Raw genomic sequence first — 15,549 nt, forward strand, 5'->3', positions numbered from 1 at the left:
TCAAGTTGAAGCTTCAAATAAAAAAAGACTGCATATTTGTACCAGAACTTGATTAAATTGATTTATAATCTGAATGAGTGTATTGATTTCCCTTTTGGAAGGTGCATATCTAATTTGACATTATTTTGTTTTTGTTAGCTTTTCTCTTCTCCTTAGGATTTGAAAGAAGCACCCATGAAGTAGGCAAGAAACAGCAACAATTTCACAAAATGACACATATCACTTACATAATTGAAATAAAGAGCATAGTCGCAGGCCTTCCATTGAGGAGAAAAAAGCCTTGATTTTTTTGCTCTTAAGAGCAGAAAAGTAATAGGAGGGTCTCTGTGGCATTAAACCCAAATCTCCCGTGCTTTTCCTGTCATTTGTCAGGTTGCCTGCAGCACTGGAGCTGCAACAGCAAAGCTGTCAGTCTGTTTCAAGGCAGCTGCTGGCATCGCCAGAGCGCACGCATCACTAGCTCCTGGAAGAACGGCGATGTACCCAGGTACATCTGTTTTGAACAAGAGCCCCAAGAGGGCAGCAGATCTTCGCTCTGGCAAGTGGGGTACACTACTAATCAGAACTATTGGAACTATTGTGACATAGTGGTAACAGGACCTGAGTGGTTCAAAGACTTCTGGGCTTAAAACACACAAGACATTACCAAGACTCACATATCCGATTAATGTATCAGGTCGCTATGCTAAGAAAAACGAATTTGAAAGAATTTTTGCGTCTTTCTTTTGCGTTTTTATGTATTTTTTTCTCAAAAGATAAATTGTGGATGGGTACACCCACAACTTAGGATGAACTACTGCCATTCTGCAGAAACTCAGCTCAAAAAATGATCGCAGTGGGTGTTTAACGCAAAATAGAACCCAACTTTTTTTGTGTTATTTGCTTTTTTTTGTAACATATGGAAAAAATGTTATAATACTTCAACCTAGCTGTCATTCAGCAGCACAAGTAATTTGTATGTCTGTGCTCTGCAAACAAATTTTCTGACACCTCCTGACAGCTGCATTTGGGGTCTGTAAAGCAGCGTGCTTCTAATAGAAATTGTTGAAAAAAACAAGTCATCAGAGCATGAAATACACATGACGTGCTTTTGCCATTATACCTGCTGTCGTCTTGGAGCTCTATAGACCGCTCCCCCAGTGGGGATAGATTTGACTGACAGCAGACACTGGCAGCGATGATCTTCCACAGAAGAACCAATGGCAAAACATGCTCCAGCACATACTTGCCAAAGAAAGCTTTAAAACTGCACCTACAAAAGACTTAGATCTGCAGTGCTGAGTGACATTCCCCATCTTTGACACTTTGACATGGAAATGAAGTTTTTAAGCGAAGCCTTGCAGTCTCTGCAGTGTTCTTTATCTCCCTTTGAACTGGAGATGCATCACACAGGTCTGTTTGCTCAAGTGGGATAATAAAACCCACTTCAGGCAAGTAAAACTTATAAAAACACATCTGTGTACAAGACGCCAGTCTGGGGTAGACTTAGGTTGTCTGATCCTTTTTAGAGATATGGTATTCACACATTCCAAATGTGCATGATATTTCCCATATCAGATATAACTGTAGGAAGGCGTTTATATGTGCTCAGAATATGGGGTTTTTGAGATTTATCTAAGGATTAATCTCGGCGTATTAAAAAAATAAGCACAAAAGAGATCACATCAGTGACTCTTGAGATGGACAGCAAGTCTGGTTGTGATGCTACGTGTCTGCTCTCCACTGGCCTTTCAGGAAGCTACGTGCATGTCATTTCAACAAGAAAACTTCATAACCTGGCCCTTCTTCTATCAATCATTGTGCCATGTTGGGCAGACACAGACAGAACCACCAAGAAAAAGCTCTCTGGTGCAAATCTTCGATAAAGAGCAACTGTCACAGCGAGCCTCCACAGCAGACTCCATTACATTGAAGCCATTTATATAACGGGCCCTTGTCATCAAGCAGAAGGATAAGAAAAAAGAAAAAATATGCTAGCATATAGCCTACACTATAATGAAAACAGATTACAGAAACCTTTGCTTCACATTAAGGCAAATGATTGCATTCGTCTGCTACCTAATGCATATAGGTTACACCAAAACTGCTGTCTACAGTAAATGAGGAAAATGTAGTCTTGTTTGACTAACAAAAGTAAGAAAAGAGACCACACTGCAAACTATTTGATCTTTGCAATGATTTAAAACCTTGTTTTTAGACAATCCATCCATCCATCCATCCAGCCATCCATCCATCCATCCATCCATCCATCCATCCGCGACCCGGTCCCGGATAAGCGGAGGAAGATGGGTGGATGGATTGTTTTTAGACATTCAAGATACTTTACCAGGTTTTAAGTCGTTTTATCTTTGCTCTACACCTTTACAAGCTTTTCTCTAAATTCAGAATTTTTTCATCTCTCTCATTAAGAACTAGGATCTAGAAATAAGGAAATTATTATCGAAATGAGTCCGAATCCTTTTGCTCTATACTCTAAACAATAGAAAAACTAGATCTAAGACTAAAAAAGACTTAAATTTCACATTATTCTTGGGTTGTTTTAACCCTGGAAAACCCATGCTTACATACAGGGTGGTAAAAGCCTCATTTAAGGTTAATTTGACAATTTTAAATTGTTTATTCATTTTGGGTAGCAGCAATTAACAGCAGCCAAAAAATAAAGGACTAAAAATAAAAATATAAAATGGAAAAAAAACAACTACAATTACCGTAAAAGAAAATGAAATTAAAAAAAAACAACACATTTGATCCTGTGAGTTCTCCAGGGTTAAAGTTTAATAAATGCTGACAAGTCAGACTTCAGTGTTTTTATTTTGGAGACAAAAATTTAGATTTGTGTACTTAGAATAAACTGTATTTTTGATTTTATTACCCTTTATGACTAACTTGTACTAAGATCCTGTTCTTATTTTGTTTACATTTTGTTCTAAAATGAGTCATTTCCACTTATAACACTCGCTGTTTGTCACTCCAATCATAATGTACTACTATTAGGAACATTAAAAATTTAAAAATAACAGACATTTTGCTTAGAACTAGAAAAAAAATCAATTATTGTATTGTATGGCATTCATTTTGAAGTAATTCTGTCTACTAGTTGCTTTTTGAGCTTGTTTACCCCTTTGAATGCTTGTTTAATACTCCTTGTTTCTAGATTTTCTTATCTCATTGTAGGATTTCTAGTTACAGTTTTTCTCAGTCGCTTTAGTACAAGTCTCAGATCAGAATTGAAGTTTGCAAATACGTGTGTGCATATCTCAAAACAATTTGTACAGACAGCAAAACACAATGTTTTTTTTGCAAAAGCCTGTAACTTGCTCAAAATCTTTAGTTCATCTCTCAAAACTAAGTCTTTATGTCATTGAACATGTCAGTGTCATCAGAATGTCAAGTCCTTGTGTCATTGTCTACGAACAAGACAGTCAAATTACTTAGTCATGTTGTCAATATAACTGTGTACTTTAGAGGGAGGTTCTGATGCAAACTATGGCTAAAGTTTTGATGACAATTATTGTAAAATGTAAGTTACACCTTTTTTGTTTGATTGCAAGAGACTGGACAAGATTCACATTTACACTTTCATTGTTCATATTGTAATTTGTTGTCAGACCATGTCATTCCAACATAGAAAAAACCCACTGCAGTAACACAGAGGGAAAAAAAAGATAGGACAATATTCTGTACAACAGTACAGGCAGTGCAGTAGGAATTGGTGTGGTCTTCCTACACCTCTTGTCCTTCCTGTATGTTAGGCCACAAATTCTCATCCACATCACAGCGAATATCCTCTCTTGCAATGCAGCGAAATATGTTTGTCACATTATGACAACTTGGTCAACCATTTTGCAGTTAATGACTTATATGATGAACTAATGACTAGGTGTTTTGAGGAGTAAGACTATTGCACAGTGAACTATATAATACATTTTGATCAACATGACATAAACAATTGATAATGTAGCAAAGAGCAGAGAATTGTACATAATCATTTGCATGGATGTACCAAAGAAATTGCAACTTGTTCAAAGAAGTGAGAAACTGCTAATATGATGTGCACAAGTGACATCATGATGTGAAGATTGAACAAATAGTTTTGAGAATTTCATTCTGATCTGAGAATTGTACTAAAGCGACTGAGAAAAACTGTAAGTAAAAATACTTTCTGCATAGAAAGATCATTTTACTACTTTCTAGTGTTTTCTGCTTTACATTTGTGTTCTTTTCATATTTTTAGGCTACCTCTTCTGCAGAAATTCTTAAGAAAACAATATTTTAATTTGTATGTATTAGTATGACTTAGTCAGATTTTCTCTGGTTATATTTTTTATAGCTGGAACAGTAATTCACTGTCTGTTACAAGCTTAAAAGGCAACAATTAAAACCATTGCAGTGATAAAAAGTTGCTTGTTCAAAATCATTTAAAAAATCCTTTTGTAGTACCACTGGGATTTTTTGCAAATAGATAAAAAAGACAAATTCTTTCAGGTTCAAACTTTGGTTGAAGTGATGACTCCACCTTTCCATTGCATGAATATGAGCAAAGGAATGCAACAGCTGAGTGACTTGACAGTAAGAATGTCTCTCAGGGGGTACAAGGAGCAACAGAGGCTACAATGCTCTGTTAAACTCGTGCCACATGTTTACCTTGGACCTCCTTGTCATTTCGGAACCACCGGATGTTGGCAGCTGGTTTGCTGCCTGTCGTGCTGCATGTCAGAGTGATTTCTTCCCCCTCCATGGCTGGCTTGGTGAATCCTGTGATTTCTGGTCGCCGTGGCACCCCTGTAGTTCACAGAAATTATAAACACAAAAAACTTGTTGGAGAATAAGTCAGATAGACAGACAGATAGACAGATAGACAGATAGATAGATAGATAGATAGATAGATAGATAGATAGATAGATAGATAGATAGATAGATAGATAGATAGATAGATAGATAGATAGATAGATAGATAGATAGATAGATAGATAGATAGATAGATAGATAGATAGATAGATAGATAGATAGATAGATAGATAGATAGATAGATAGACAGATAGACAGATAGATAGATAGATAGATAGATAGATAGATAGATAGATAGATAGATAGATAGATAGATAGATAGATAGATAGATAGATAGATAGATAGATAGATAGATAGATAGATAGATAGATAGATAGATAGATAGATAGATAGATAGACAGATAGACAGATAGATAGATAGACAGATAGATAGATACTTTTAATCATAAATAGACATAGTAGCTCTTAATCATAAATAGACATAGTAGCTCTTATGCATACAGAACATAACACAATTACACTATTAAATATTAAGTTTGTCAAAAGGAGTTTAATTAATTGCTTGACATGGAATGGGATGAAGCAAACTGATAAACTAATGTTTTATATGATCTTGCTTTGCTCTATTTTATTTTTATTTTTTATTTACATAAATGATCATCATCTGGTTCCTAACTTCTAATCAGTTATTTACATTAGAAAAGTGTTTATGAAAAGCAGATGTTAATGTACAACTTGCTTGTTGCTTAAAACACAAACAAAAACTTTTCAAAATAGAGTACTACAATCTTCTGAAAAACTACTATTTGTAAGTATGCCAACACAGTCATACAAACCCAGAACAGTGAGGAAGGCCTTGGTCGTCTTGACAGGCATGGTGAAGAGCGAGCAGGTGTACAGTCCTTCATCTGACAGGCTGACGTCGCCAATTCTGATGGTGAGCTCCTGTGACGTGGCTCGCAGCAGCTCAATTCTGTGATCCCTCAGAGCTGTCAGGACGAGCGATACAAAAAAGAAACCTCAGAGAGATCAGGAAAAAACCCACAAAAAAACAAATCTCACTGATGAGAAAGCTCACAACAAACTTGAGAATGGCAGCTAAAGTGAAGAAACTACGCACAAAGATGCTGACCTTTACCACAACATGAGTTGTTTCTAGTGACGACAAACCAAAGAATTTCTGCAAACACACACTGAGGCCAGCATTTGCAGTATGTGGAGTATTTGCATTCTAAGCTGACAGTTATTTTGCAGTTAGGACGTGTCAAGTGAATGCATTGAAGCGCAGCATGGAAAATAAAAAGCCCAGTCCAAGATTATAGCTCCTATTTTGGTAATCTTCCTATTTTCATGGTATTTATTTACACTTTTAAGTATTTCAGGAGATGTTCAGTGTGCAACATATTTCACTCACTGTTACACTTCACTGGATGCAGTTTGGAATAGAAAAGACTCATTTATTTTATAAGCTATAGTGCAGACGTGGATTTATTATTTCCATTAACTGACGCAACTCAGTTTATTGTGTTTGCAAATTTAATCACAGCAGGACAATCGTTTGACTTTCTTAGTCTTTTTATTCAGGCACTATCTTTGAAACATTTTATTATAACCTAATCAACTTCTTCTTTTAAGAAATTATTAATAAAAAGGGGAAAAAAATGCACACTGGGAGTAAAAAATGCTTTTAAAATGTGCGTAAAAGGGGAGCGTGCATGAAGGTCTGTGGAAGACATTACATTCAGATGAGACTACTACCCCTTAAAAACCCACTCCAATGACAATTGGTTTTTTTGGACTTTTAACATGTTTTTGTGGTATTTTTCTCATGATGGCATACATACATACATACATACATACATACATACATATATACACACACAGACAAATATATATATATATATATATATATATATATATAACGCCCCTCTCCCCCTTCCACTGGTGGTTTCTCAGACAAGCTCGGGTCCTCTACCAGAGGCCTGGGAGCTTGAGGGTCCTGCGCAGTATCTTAGCTGTTCCTAGCACTGCCCTTTTCTGGACTGAGAGGTCTGAGGTCTTTCCAGGTATCTGTTGCAGCCACTCCTCCAGCTTGGGGGTTACTGCCCCGAGTGCTCCAATTACCACAGGCACCACTGTCACCTTCACTTTCCATGCTTTCTACAGCTCTTCTCTGAGTCCCTGGTATTTCTCCAGTTTCTCATGTTCCTTCTTCCTGATGTTCCCATCGCTTGGCACTGCCACATCCACCACAACGGCTTTCCTCTGTTCTTTATCCACCACTACAATGTCTGGTTGGTTCGCCATTACCATCCTATCAGTCTGGATCTGGAAGTCCCACAGGATCTTTGCCCTCTCATTCTCTACCACCTTCTGAGGTGTTTCCCATTTTGACCTTGGGGTTTCCAGTCAATATTCTGCACACATGTTCCTGGATATTATTCCAGCCACTTGATTGTGGCGCTCCATGTATGCTTCACCAAGCTGATATGATCATATAGCAGATTTCTGTATTGACTTACATTAATATTTTTCTTGTTTTTCCAGTTTATTAAAATCTTTTTTTTAGCAATACAAAGAGTTATGTAAATGATAGGTACTAATCCTCCTTCAATATCGATGGCACTCATGTCACCAAGCACGCAAAGTGACGGTGAAGCTGTGATTGAAACCTTAAGCCAGACTGATAGATCGGGACATACCTGTTGCTAGAGAGCTTGGACAGGTGTGCAGAACCAGAGTGCATGCATGTAACTGTCGGGTAGATTTCTATCACAGTGCTCTAAAATAACCCACACAGCATTTAATGTTCTTTGAGAGAAGATTGCTGGTGGTGAAAAGGAATACACTGGCACTTTCTTTTGTCTTAATGACATTTCGCCAACCCACGCGATTCATCGTGTGACAACAGTAGTTCTGCCCTGACCGGTCCGTTCCAATATTCTTTGGACCTACAACTAACGGGGACCCAAAAATGGTATGGTTCAGTCCAGCATAATGGATCCATTTTATGATAAAAACACTCAAACTACAGGACCGGACTGTACCATATCGCTCAGTAGAAATTGGGCTATAGTGTTCTAATAATGTTCTGTTTGTATTATTTTGGTGTGGAAAAACAACAGTGGGCTAAAATGTAGGAAACTAAAATGTGAATGGATTTGTCATTAATTCTTGTTTACTTGTTTGTTTCTACACATTTTTTAATTTGCACTTGATTATCTTGTAAGAAATAGAAGGAATCTGGAAAACTTCCCCTGCACTGTTTAGTACCCAGGTATTTATCTCTGAGTCACACTGTTTCAAGTTTTGGCAAAATATGTCCTGGATTGATTTTAGATTGGTGAATCGGATCGTTCAAAAGGAACTAATATCGACCATGAAACTTATCATCAACCAAAATTTATGAAATTACTAAAAGCATTGTTAAAATGAGTTGTTACACCCTTAGTTAATTAAAAGCACTGTGAATTGAATGCAGAATGGTATCTGATTTGTGTCACAAACAAATGCAGCATATTTAAAATGTATATTAAAGTTAGAATGTATGACCTGGTTATTAAATTCTACAAACACAGGTCATTACGCAGAATGATGTTTTTCATTTTCAATTATAGCCAATCAGCTCAAAATCATTATCAAGGAATCAAAAACATTCTTGGAAAAGAAAAAAAAAAGGAACGTGGTCATGAGGAGCTTTCTGTAAGACATTTTCCTTTTGAAGAATAAAGAGAAGTGTAAATAGAAACAGTCTTCAGGCAAGAATTAAAAATTAATAACTAGCAGTGCCATCAGGCAGCCGGTTTATTATGTGCTGCGGGGCTTAATACAAACATTTGATAGTCTTTCTGTGGCAAACAGCATCCGGAAACAAACCTGCCTGGTGTTCTTTGTAGTTAAGCATCCTTGCAATGTAACTTGAAAATACCCAGAGGCTCTGGCGTGAGCTGCAAAGCTTTTGGTGGATGGATGCATTGGAAAGGTGATGGGGTCCAAGCAAACATGGCAGAAGAACTCAAAAGATATGGAAGTACAGGCTGGGAGGATCAAAGCAGAGAACAAGATGACACACCATGCCTCCCCTGGCCTATATCCCTCTATCTCGGCAGCGCATAGTGGGGTGAAGTGTGGCAAAGGAGAACTTTTCTTCCTCTTAACCCTCCTGTTCCTCAAAGTAGCAACGGCTTTGAGATGCTGATAAATGTTTTGTCTCTGATCTGTAAAGGGATTATAGGATGGAAAGCTGCTGCCCTTTCATTAAAGTCGAGAGTCTGCTCATAGGGAAACATTTACGGTTTATTCCAGCAGCTTTAATCAGTTTGAGATGATTTCACTGCTACACATTTGGTGATGTTAAAATGATTGCAACAACATTAAACTCAAGATAACAAGTGGGGTTTAATGATCTGGTTTATTTCTTTTAAAACAAGCATGATGTTCAACAATGAGCTACTGCATTCAGGCTCTTTCCCACCGCTGGAGCTACATATGGGCACACAAACATTTTACTATGTCTGATTTGGGGAATCATCTAAATCCAAACTGGATTTTGCAGAGGAAGAACTTTAAAACTCTTTTTAAAATTAAGCTGAAGGCTTTGCTGATCTTTGGGGGAAAAAAAGAGCATTTAACAACATCCGCAAACCAATTGATGTACGGTATCCTTTCAAATACCAAACACTGACCCAGTGCAATGCGGCCCACTGATGATTTCAAGTGACATTTAAAGCACCAATATTCCTCTCAGTTCCACTAAGTTCTGAACATCACATTACCATTCGAAATAGATACATTTCCAAATGTCAGAAGTTGAAAAACTGATTCTGAGGGCTGGGAGGCATCTCTTAGTTTACACATTTTTGTCAGACAACCATTGAAATCAGTGCATTAACAGGCCAATGGCACGGTTTTCAATAAAATGTTGTAGTACCTCAAATGCATCCAATACTCTTTTTGAAGAACCACATAAACAGGTTATTGGGTCCAGATCTGTCACAATGAGGCCCAAATGCCACAGCTGACAATGCTTTTTTTTCTCCTAGTGTTTTCGGAAATCGATATAATAAAATGGTTCATTTCCTCCAAATACTTCATAGCTCTGGCACTGCTCATTTTGCTCAGGCAAAATCATAAATCTCCACCCCGACCTTGTGCATGCTGCAGCCTTGCAGCATGGCAGCTTAATGGCATGGCAGCAGTACATCTCTGGTGATGGAGGCCTCTCCAAGGTTGTCTCAAATCAGTAAAACTGACACCTCAGCTCTCCCTCCATAATCCAATTGGTCTCATGCAAAGTGGTGTTTGACTGTACTTACCTGTTTAGACCTTTGAACCACAAGCCCTGTGAGGATGGGACCAAAGATGTACAATTTGACATCTTGAAAGAGGAAGCTGAGAGTCTGCCCGGTATCTATGTTCCACCTGTCCTCTCACAACTTGAAACACAGGATCTGAACTATCATTTGGCACTCACTTTTCCCTCCATAGAGCGGCGGACAGATGCTAAATGCTTCTAATCCAAAATGATGAAGCATATTCTGACAGTCCAGACAGAAAAAAGAACATTTAACATCTATCCATTAGTCTTGGAAGCAAGCTGATGACGCACAGGTTCTGCCAAAACCTGCTGCATCTGCAGCACTCCCATTTGGCCATTTTTGCATAGTCTCTAACCACTTTGAGCTGGTACTGAAATGCAAAAGCCTAGCTGTCCTTCAGCAAGAACACAGAATCCTGGCGTGCACCCCCTGCCTGTTCTCCAGCCAGGGGCTCCACTTTTTGCAATTAGAGGGTGTTTGCTGCTGGCTGCGCTCGTTCAGTGACTGTGTGGGCGATTCTGGATGAGTTCCAGGTCTATAGTGGTGCAGGCAGGGGGGGCTTTTTTTCCCACCACACATGTGGTTGCAATTAAGAGAAAGGAAAGAGCCTCGTCCCAGCAAGCCATTGTCACTGCCTGCGCTCTTGGAGATCCCACAGAGCAGATGCTACTCAAATTGAACACGTTTATAGCACCTGAAGCAGGGCAGGAAAGAAGGAGAAACTCTCACAGCGGCTACGTTATGTACCTGTTTCAAGCAGTGAATAATGAGCCTGAATATATTTTGTACACTTAATTCTCAGCACACTGTAGGGATTTTTTTCATTTTGAGTGCAGCTTCTTTACTTCTCATCTGTTTTATGCTAGGTACACACCAGTGGCGATTTCTTTAAGACTGCAAGGGAAGCTCGGTTTCCCTTATAACATCACAAAATTAATGGTGAAATGTGTACTATTGTAGTAACATTTTATTGACTAAAAATGCGTTAGAAAACATTCATCTCAAAGACGAGTTCGTTCAGAATCAGTTACATATAGCAGGTCGGCTGACTTGATTTCCTTCTCATACATTCTCGCAGCGTCACAGTGCATTTCCCTACCGTAGCCCAGCGTCCATTGACTTCAATGGGGCTGCTTTGAACGTTTTTTTTCAGCACTTCGAAACTAGACGTCATTGGATAAACGCTGCGATTATGTCCCGCCCACGGACGCTCAGCGTCTCTGGGGGTGAATGGGGAGTGGGCTGGCCCGGACTCCGAGCTTCTGCGTGATGAATGGAGGGTCTGTCGAAAGACTGCATCTCCTTTTGACTGACAGTGATTCTGTACTATAAGGAATCACTGAAGCTATTCGTGCTCAGTCCCATCGCGGATTTCTCAAGTTCAGTCGAAATAAAAACTGCTGCAACCTATTTCTTTGATATTTGCTTGGCGAAATTGTTTGATTTTCATCATACATTTCACAGGGTCACAAACCATTTTCTTGAAAAGGAACGTAGGGCAGAATTTACTTTTAAATAAAAAGACAATTTTATGATGTAGGCTGAAAATGAGCTTGCCGTCTCTGACAGACCAGTAGCCCCCACTGGTACACACCGGGCAAAAGCGCACGTTCAAGAACACACTTATTGTGGGTTTTGGAGCGAATTTTTTTGCCGAGTAAAGGTGCCTTCACACTGCCCACATGTGGCACGTTAAAGTTTGTGCTATGAACGCGCATACCAGCAGGGAGCGGCAGGGAAAGGATCCTTTTTCTTTTGTTTATCTACTGTTTACTTGTCCGCCACCTATAGTGGGATGAGGTTGAACCGGTGCAAATCCCGCAAATCTTGTTCCAGACTTTTTCTTTTACAGCTCTGTTCCGATAATATGAAAGATTTGTTGTCATAGAATTCCGGCCGGGAAGAAAAAGCGAAACTATTAATTTCGCTTACAGTTTCGCTTACAATACTTACAGTTGGAAGGGGCTTGGTGCGAAATGTCAAAGCAGTGCAAGTCTCGTGAATCTTGCCCCAGACAAGATTTACATCTCAATTATGATATATGAAAGACTTGGTGTCATATAATTCCAGCCGCATACAAACTTTCATGATCAGTTTTCCAACGGTTAGCACCGTGTGAATGAGAAAGTAAGCTACTTGTACGTCACTAACAAATCAGAGTCCCTGACTTGTTAAAGTTCGACTGCTTTAAATTTCAACGCACGTTCAATGATCACGCATTTTGTATGTAGGGCCTGAAAATGGACTTAAAAACTGCACCAAAAATTGAACTAAAAACAGTGATGCGTAAATGCAAGAATTTTGAATTTGGAAGCCTGAAATGGCATTTACATGCCTTTACATGGACATCATTAAAAGCTTGAAGGCACGTTGCCGTGGCCGGAGTGAACACAACATAAGATTGGCTGCTGCAAGAACAAAGCTAGCGTTCAGGTGGGCTTCAAACGATTGGATTTTTAAGCACAAGATATTCATCACCGTTCCGAAGTGCTAAGATAAATAAAACATACGAGTGCAGGGGGGCCACAGATTCTGTTTAGTACATAAAAGAGTAGCTCTTTACATTTGCAATAATATCAGAGTGCATAGTTCCATAATGGCAGATTCACATTTCAGTGAAGCTTGAAATAAGGCAGAACACATAAAAGCCCATTAGACCCTGAAGAAAGACATTAGCCGTGGCCGTGAAACAGTTTGTTGTCTGTGTAAAAATCTCTTCATGGACAGTAAACATCTCTTCAAAGAATAACACTTTTTGCCTTGTTACTTGTAAAACACATTTTGAAGGAATTAAGAAAAAGCATCTGACTTTATGAAATGTAGTCAAGTTTATGTTTTTTCCTCCAGAAGCTTTTTAGACTTAAACCTTTGTGTCGGACTTTACTCAGCGCAGCAGCAACAAACAAACAAAAATATATTGATAACATTGTTTCACTTGCTCATAACAACCATCAAATGTGTGTTTACCAGAATGGGGGGTTTAAATGTGCCTTCATTGGTGCTTACTCCTGTAATTGCATCCTTGGTAATTATCCTTCATTCTCTCAAGTTAATGAATGTTTTAATGCTCGCATTAGAGCTTTCATTTAGCACATAACAGCATTTTGATTATAACAAGACAATTAAGATCAATTTTGCTTTGTGACCTTTATGGCTCAGGCTGAATGCCCCAATTAAATGTCATGAAGAATGAACCATGGACTTCTAAAATATGACACTGAAATGGAGAAGATTTATGTCAAATCTGTACCAAAATACATGTCATCACACTATATTATATTTAGTATAATTTGTATTTTAAATATGTTATCTAAATACAGTGGAGTGAAAGTTGAATAAAGTCTATATTTATATAGTTGTGCTTCAAACATATATTTTCAAACTTCATGAAAAGATTCAATTAGTTTCATGGCTTTGAAATGCAACCTGCAGAAGGTCTGCCATTAATTGCATAATTCATATTCCCCCCTATCTGACAAAAGATTCTGTATGCTTTCATGAATGTCATTACCATTTTCAAGAGCCTCACAACTTACTTTTTATCCTTTTCCACAGATGCCAAAAGTGAAATAAATCATAATGGAGACAGCAAAGGACAGCTCCGCTCTCATTTATCCTGCTCAGTCATAATAACTCCCCACAGCGCAGACATATAAAAAGTATAATTCTACGAAAGACATATGGTCCAAATCCCTTTTTCCATCACATTAGTTCATTAGTGTGGGCCTGCATATTACCTGGTATGTGGACAAATTAATGAGGAAAGCTTTGACTTTTGGGAAATCTGCATTTGATTAATAGAATTTTTATCCAATTTTGATCTTTTTCTGCATTTGAAGTCTTCAAGGTAGAAAGAATCCAGGAAGACAGAAATATGAGGGATAAAGAGAGCATGCCAAGAAACCAGCTGGCATGATAGAAGAAGAAGGCGGTTTTCATCTTTGGTTAAATTTGCAAAAGCACGACCCATATGGATCAAAATATGACAAACCAGCAATATTCATTTTCTTTTAGAGCTCACTTATCTTCAGTAATAGTAACCTAGTCCGATGATTGCAGACCAAAAGACCCCTAACAGCCTATTAACTGATAAAAACATAGTTTTTCTTTGTGCATGTTGCAGTTAATCAAACACAGTTTGATTGAATAAAACAAAACAAGAAGGCATCAATATTTATTTTACTAAAAAAATACATTTTATAATCTGCCATTAATAAAACATTTGCATGTAAACCTGTCTAGCCTTTTGTGCTTCACACAAAGTTAGAATTCAAATGTTCCTTGGTGCACATGTGTTCTTTCTCTAATCACAGAAAAAAGAAGACAGTAAAATAAGATTATTGCATTTTATTGCTTTTATCAGTGTTCTAATTTTACTATTGTATTTTTTTATATATTTAACTATTTTACCTATAAATTGTTTTTACGTTTTAATTGTTTTCATTGCTTGTAGATTTTATTGAATAGCGCTTTGTTCGACTTCATGTTAAGGTGCCATATAAATAAATGATAAACCATAAGCTAGATATTCTATTTCACAACTCAGTGTCTTATTTTATGCTTTATTATGTTGTGTGTGTGTGTTTGGGTGGGTGTGCGTGTGTGTAGGGTGGGGTGGGGGCAATGCATGTGTTTACGATACGTGTGTTTTTTTCTTTTTGTCTTTTAAATTTGGAATATGTTTTATGTGAAGCGCTTTGAGCTACTTCTGATAGAAAAGTGTTGAACAAATAAAGTTTTGATTTGATTTTGATTAGTCAGTAATAATTTGCGTCAATTGTTTGCGCCTGAAGCCTATCTTTTGGTGAGGGTTAGGATATATCTTCAATATATCTTCATAATATCTTAAATGGTGCCAGGACTAAAAAAGCAGTATTTTTCTGACTAAAGAAAATGGTATTTTTCTATTCTAAAGTTGATTAGATTTTAATCTGATAAATCTTAAACTTTCTCATGGATGTGTAAAGACTATTTCTGCCTCCTTTTGAATACTAGGAGCCACTAAAAACATACACAGGAACACTAAAATAGAAACAAGATGGTAAAAAGAGTATTGTATATAGGCGAGTAAAATAAAACATGGAGCACATAAAAAAATCTGTAAATTACACATAAGCTCTTTCCAAAAGAAACTCTTCAGCTTTGACCACAAAGCAGAGAAAAAAAGCAGTGTTCTGTTCCATCACTGACAGCTGGTTCCACGAGAGACAATCCTAAAACTTTTATGTTCAAGCCTCACATTTTAGACCTGGTAACTATGAACATACCTGGAGTACGAACAAGAATGCTGTACACGTGGATAAGGCACTATCCGATTTTAGGATGTCAGAGGGGTTTGCTTTTAACTGTTTTTTTTTTTTTTTTTTTTAATAAATGAAACTTTATCCCAAACCCAGTAGAAAAGCAAAGATAGGCCTTTCAAAGAAATTACAGTCTATGTAT

General features: G+C 37.7%; 1 protein-coding gene across 3 annotated transcripts in view; it reads right to left on the bottom strand.

Annotated features, from left to right (window-relative positions):
* The window catches only part of cadm2b (cell adhesion molecule 2b), a 201,747-nt gene that overhangs the window by 14,753 nt on the left and 171,445 nt on the right, over positions 1–15,549 (bottom strand). For all 3 annotated transcript variants that reach the window (XM_078956606.1, XM_078956605.1, XM_078956607.1), the window contains 2 exons: positions 5,626–5,778; positions 4,645–4,782 (listed from right to left, as the gene is read on the bottom strand). In XM_078956606.1, coding sequence (XP_078812732.1) covers positions 4,645–4,782; positions 5,626–5,778 — 291 coding nt within the window. The remainder of the gene's footprint in view (positions 1–4,644; positions 4,783–5,625; positions 5,779–15,549) is intronic.

The sequence above is a fragment of the Oryzias latipes genome, chromosome 13, assembly GCF_053564925.1.
Source record: "Oryzias latipes strain Hd-rR chromosome 13, Olatipes_Hd-rR_3.1".
NCBI lineage: Eukaryota > Metazoa > Chordata > Actinopteri > Beloniformes > Adrianichthyidae > Oryzias > Oryzias latipes.